This window comes from Pezoporus flaviventris, unplaced genomic scaffold (assembly GCF_033815535.1).
Source record: "Pezoporus flaviventris isolate CSIRO_AGI_PZ_B2104156 unplaced genomic scaffold, CSIRO_AGI_Pfla_v1 ptg000006l, whole genome shotgun sequence".
NCBI classification, from domain to species: domain Eukaryota; kingdom Metazoa; phylum Chordata; class Aves; order Psittaciformes; family Psittacidae; genus Pezoporus; species Pezoporus flaviventris.
This window is the reverse complement of record NW_026892554.1, coordinates 3,421,800-3,427,799: the sequence shown is the minus strand read 5'-3', so window position 1 is coordinate 3,427,799 and position 6,000 is coordinate 3,421,800. Positions and strand designations below refer to the sequence as shown.

The window sequence follows — 6,000 nt, the reverse complement described above, 5'->3', positions numbered from 1 at the left end:
ATAGAAAAGACAAAGATCCCTACAGGGACCGATGGGACAGGAGGTTGTGCTCACTTTCTGCCCTGCCTTGGAGTTGTCTGGAAGTGTATTTTTAAACTGGAATAACCAGCCTTTAGGGAAAACCCGCTCCTGGGATTCACCCCCTCATCACCACCACACGGACTGGGATGGGTCAACCTCAATTCAAGAACTCAAGGCCATCCTTAACAAGAGCAGCAGAAGCTGTGCGCGGCAGCAGTCACAGCCACCCCTTTAGACACCGGCTTGTCACTTGCCAGGTCCCGACTTACGGAATCCCAACGACGAAGACAACGACGGAACAAAGCAGGAAACAATCTTTTGTTCTTAAGGAAACTGGAATTCAAGTCAGATTTCCGCCGATCAGGAACTCTGCAACGCCTCTGGGTTTGTCTGAAGGCAAAGATTGATCAGAGTTTCGTTCCAAACCCAAACCACCACAACAAAGAAACCCGAGGGCTTTGTTCTTCTCCAAATGAGAGCTTTGTACGAAAACAACGATGATTTCTAAAATATATCCTGTGTGGTCTTTTAAAAGTGAATTATCAAAAAACTTTCTTCTTTTTTTTTTTTTCCCAAAAAATAAATTAGATAATTAAAAAAAAAGTCTTTTCCAGCATAGCTGGACATTAGGCTGTCCTCACGGAGCCATTCGTATTGCTGCTTCTCCCCAAATTTGGGTCATTTTTCTCAAACCAAATCTCAGCCAGCTGCTGTGTGGACCCATATGTTGAAGCTTTGGACCCCAAGCACATTTTGTATTGTTTAGGATCGAGATTAGGGTCACAGAAAACAGGGTGATGCACATGGACCACTCCAACCTCTTGGCTTCGGAAAGTTTTTAAGCCAGCTTGAATGACTTTGTTAAACAGGTCTACGTCTTCAAGGCCCCAACCTTGGATGGAGACATCAAAGCCACCTGCTCGAAGAAGATCACCTTTGTAAATACAGGTAATACCAAAGCCATAGTTCCTCCAGAAACCTGTTTTCTGGGTGAAGGCAAAATGATTGTCACTAGGAACTTTTCCACTATAAACAATCTTTGGATCATACTGGCTAAAAATGATGGGGAAGTATACTTGTTGCCCCAAAACTGTATTGGCTCGACACCGCTGGAGGAATTCTGTCGTAAACACTAAGTCAACATCACAGAAGAAAAGTAAAGACTCATTCTGGAACTGAGAGGATCCGACTTCCAGAGCCAGTGCCCTTGAGAACTCCCCCGACACCGGTAAAACCTGCATGTCAGCCTTGGGGTATTTGGAGCGATAATCTCTCATCAGCTCGATCTGCTTTGCTTTGTCAGGGTTGGAGTTGGAGTTGAAAAGCAGGACTACCAGCTTGACGTTCTGGTTTGGAATGAGGCATGTCTTTTCAAAATTCCCCATGAACCTCGTGAACATGTCAAAGCGCCCGGAGAGAGGAATCAGGATGTTGATCTTCTTGTCTTTGAGTTCCTTCCTCTCCACTTTCGATCTGCTGAGCTGGAAGGGAACAAACATCTTCAGCGAGTTGGAGAGGAAAGACAAGGATCCGGAATCCTGGTTGATTTTGCTGGCCAGCTCTTTGGCGTCCATCTCCTCGTGCTCCATGAACTGGATCTTGCTGAATGTCTGCTGCAAGTACGCGTGCCTCCTGACGGGAACGGTCATCTTCTTCCCCTTATGCTTTTTGTATAGAAGCAGCAAGTCCAGAACGTACTCCGCTCCGTACATGGGATTCACTCTGCGGTAGCCATACTGTATTTCCTTGAAGTCTATGATCCTGCCCCGGGTCTTGGCGTTGGCGTTGATCATTTCCATCACCTGCATGACGATGTCATCGAGCGCTTCACGCTGGGAAGAGTCTATTCCTCTCCGAGGGGGCTGCCCGTCGGCACCTGAATACAAATACTTTCCTGTCAGAAACTCCCACTCCAAGATCTCTTCCCGGTGGCGGGGCTGGAATCGCATGAAGGAGGGTGGCATCCCCAGCTGCAGGTCATCCTTGTGGATTTCTGTGTTGCTGTATTTGCTCATGAGGACAATCTCCCGGTGCAGCTGCACGGTGCGGTGGCGCAGCTCTGCGATCTTGCGGCTCAACATGTAGCTGTGCAGCCTGTACTGGTACGGGGGGTTCTTGTTGGGGTGCAGTGTTATGGCTCTGTGGATCTTGCTGTTCCGCAGGTCTCGGATATAACCTTTCTTGTTCTTCTCATAGTTTTCATAGAACAGCTGCTGCATCTAGAAGAGAGATGGGAGAAGTTAAAGTCTCAGCAGTGCTGGCCTTGGGAAAGTTAGCCCATGCTGGGAGAAAACTCCTCCTTGCTCGCAGGGCCAAAAGGCTTTCTGACTAAGCTGTTCTTGGGCTTAGGCACAGGTTGTAGCAATACCAGCTGCTATTCAAGGAAATTAAGAGGATTATGCATTGTAAACTGGTGAAAGAAACATCCACCACGGATTTGGGATTACTACAGCCCATTGCAGAGACAGCACCGTCGGCACAACTGAGCAGTAAGTCCACTGTAAGCACATCTTTTCACAACACCGAAGCATCACCAGGAAAAAAGCCCATGAAAGGTTCATTACAGAACTCTTCCTATTTGTCTGCTTCCCGTGGATTTAATAATAATAACGAGCAATACAGAAGAATCCATGTACACAGCAATCATGCATCTTACTTAATACCCAAATGCTGTTTAAGCATTAAAAACCGTTGCTAAGTGTTTTAGTCAAGATGCCAAATACATTCTCTCAAGTGCTGTAATGCAAAGCTATGGTCCCCCTGTCATTTAAATACGCCAATAGAAAGTAAAATGCATCTGAGGTTCCGAGCAGTAGTTCCAGGTAAGACAGGATGTGCATATACACTAGGATAAAAGCATCCTTAGAGTGGAAATTGCTATTTCAAAACAAGAAGATAGCGAGATTACAATTATATTCACCAGCCTAATGGAAAGCCACAACTTAAGCAGACAAACCAGCTTTACAGTCACCAGTAGCTCAGGCAGGAGCTGATATAATGAAAGGCTCATGCAAACCAGGGTGATAACATGGACTATAAACTGGAACAGGAAACCAAAACCAAGGCAAACCCCCCCCCCCCCCCCCAAACCCACAAGGCCAAAGTTTACACCAAACAATGGGCATTTAAAAAGATCACAGGCTGATTCCATGTCATGACAGCACCTCAGGACCCGACATGACTGCTTCATTCAGTATAGGATCCACCTACATTATCAGCAGCAGAACTTGGTATCTGTAATAAGGCGATAAAACACATGCAAAAAAGTCATAAAGATTAGCAAAGAGCTAAGATCCAAAGGACAAGCAGAAGAGAGAATGACTCAAATACGATGGCAATTAACCACAGCACTAAAAGGAAATCCCAGGCAGCACGAGTGATGCTTCTTCCAGCTGGTCAGACCCAGCCCAAGTCCTGGTTTATTGGGCCTGCACTTGCATTTTTCCCATTACTGTGGGCAGACACTGAATCTAAGGGATAAACGCACACCTGGATTTCATTGCTGCTATCTTCCCAAACCAGCTGTGTGCACGCTGAAACCTGAAGTCCAGCGGACAGCACAGGAGCGGCGTGTGGATTTGAATCCCAACAAATGTAATTCCTTTTGGAGGAGGGAGGGAGGGATTTCAGCCAGGCTGGGAAAGGAAGGACAATTCTTGTCATGGGTCACCACCAATCCCCCACCCCTTCCCCTTCCTTGCTCGACTTCACCTTGTTGCCTACTCACCCCCAAGTGATCCCTGCTGCTTTCACACTGCCTGTGAGCAATTCAGGCCAACGGCTGCCTCTTATTAGATAGATCCCATACAGCAACGTGGCCAAAGGAGAACATCTTGGGGATGGCCTCCTGGCAAGCCACAGATGAGCTGCCTGTCAAGATGTATATCCCTTCAGAAGTCATGCAAGATTGAACAGCGTGCTGCAGGCAGAGGTTCAGTGGTCTAATCCTGTGTTTAGCAGTTATCCAAGCTCAGTGAGCCTCCTGCTTTCCTGAGAAGCACGTTTTTCCACTCATCCAAAGACTGTTCTTCATTTGTAGCCCTAATATTGTTTCCTCTACTAATAACACTTCATTTTTTGTCCACTTTGAACCTCGCTGCTTCTGTTACGGGCTCTAGACCTCAAATCACACCCACTTACAGTCAGTCCTGTAAGAACTATTTATTACAACAGAGAGCTCACACAGCAAGAAGATCAGACCAACACTGCAGGACCCACACGTGTATTTTCACTGACTCCACTAATCTATCCTCTCTAACACTATATACAAAGAGAACTAGAAGTATTAAATGCATATGGTAACGGATTTCACTGCCATTTGAACTACAACACAACTACAGGCACAGGCTTTCCCACAAGATAAAAACGCCACTCAATAAAAATCTTTAAATCATGTCATTAGGCAACTTTTATTTAAAGGAAAATTGACAATAAGGCTGAATTTCAAATCTTGCTTTGAATTTATAAGAAAACAACATCAAGCCCATGCAGCCTGCATGCATTTACTCCGAAACTGCTATCTAGGGCATTCTGAATTAGCTACAAGAGGAAACCATGAGAAGCAGAAAAGCTTTTAGGTTACACAACACAGTTTTAATAGAATACCGATGGGTAGGAAAATGTTATGAAACTTCCCCATGGAAGTAAAGATACGAATCCCTAACAAATGGCCCTAAGTCAGATTAACAAGCGTATTTTAAAGCTCTGGCTTGCCATGCAGGAGTAACCTCTGAGCTGGGCTGCTTAACTTGTGACCCTTTAATACTATTCCTTGTCTCTTCCAGAACATGAGCTAACTTTGACAACGGAGCTGGAAATAAAACAAATCTCAGCGAGACTTCTGCTTCGAGGCAAAGCAATTTACAACTGAAACATCGACTAACGGCCACCTTGCTCCAGCCAAAAAGGTGACAACTGTAACAAACCCTGCGCTCCGGCCAACCCTGCTAATGAGAAGCACCAGAGCAGCCAGGCTTTTATATAATCCTGGTTTTCAGAGCAATGCCTTGCCAGGCTGGCACTTCCATTGTTTTTCCTATGAAGTCTCCCCCTCTCTTATCCCAGCGTCCCTCTTGTCTCCTCCCATTCAGCAAGCTGCAGCAGGCATGGGATGTGCCAGCACCCCGCAGTCCTGATCACCCACCTAGGAGCCAAGGGACACCGCACACATGGAAGGGTATCGGAAGGGGTTAATCAACTCCCTACAGAGAGTACAATGACTTACAAACTGTTTCTGCACAGTGGCATGAAGTGCTGTTGATGAAGTCCAAGTGGCCAGCAGGCAGCAGAGCAGTTTAACCCTTCCTTGTCCAAGGTGCCAGCAGACACTGACCCAAAGCCACAGAAGCGCTGTGATGCCCATGGGCTTTCCTTCATGATAAGGAGCTCCACATGGATTGTTTTTCCTCACCCACACCTACACAACTTGAAAGAAATGAGAAATTCCTTCCATATGGCTTGACAGCTCCACCAGCACTAATTTGTTTCTATCATTTAGGCAGTGACAGTCCTCAGCATTGGGTTCAATCGCTAACAAGGGCAATGCCCAACCATCGCCCATCACTGCTAATGTGGTTTCCACCTCATTTGGGTCCAGAACTCTATGCATGTATCAGCACACATGGGCTTTTGACTCCACACAATAATGGAAACCAAGGAAGAGAAAAAAATCTAATTGCCTCTTGTGTGGCTCATTAATAGATGTGTAGGAGAAGACAGCAGAGAAAGCAATACCTGTAATTTATTTGTTCCACCATTAAACACACACGTGGGGAGCGACACAAGGCCAGGACACGCACGTCTCTCACAGACACCACGTGCAAGCTTCCCCATGCCTGTTACCAGGCTCTTGTGAGTTGAACTCTTGCAAACTCTTCTTTAAGTCAAACAGGTTTCTCTGTGATTCTCTTCGAAAAAAGAACCTTTCATGGATATTAATTTTGCAATGATTATATTCTAAGCATGCTTTATTCTAGCGCA

At 45.9% G+C, this 6,000-nt stretch overlaps 1 protein-coding gene across 1 annotated transcript in view; it reads right to left on the bottom strand.

The window, feature by feature from the left end:
* The window catches only part of CHSY1 (chondroitin sulfate synthase 1), a 74,526-nt gene continuing 68,526 nt past the window's right edge, over positions 1-6,000 (bottom strand). The window contains exon 3 of the mRNA XM_061446639.1: positions 1-2,240. Within this exon, the coding sequence (XP_061302623.1) occupies positions 648-2,240 (1,593 nt within the window). The 3' untranslated portion in view covers positions 1-647. The remainder of the gene's footprint in view (positions 2,241-6,000) is intronic.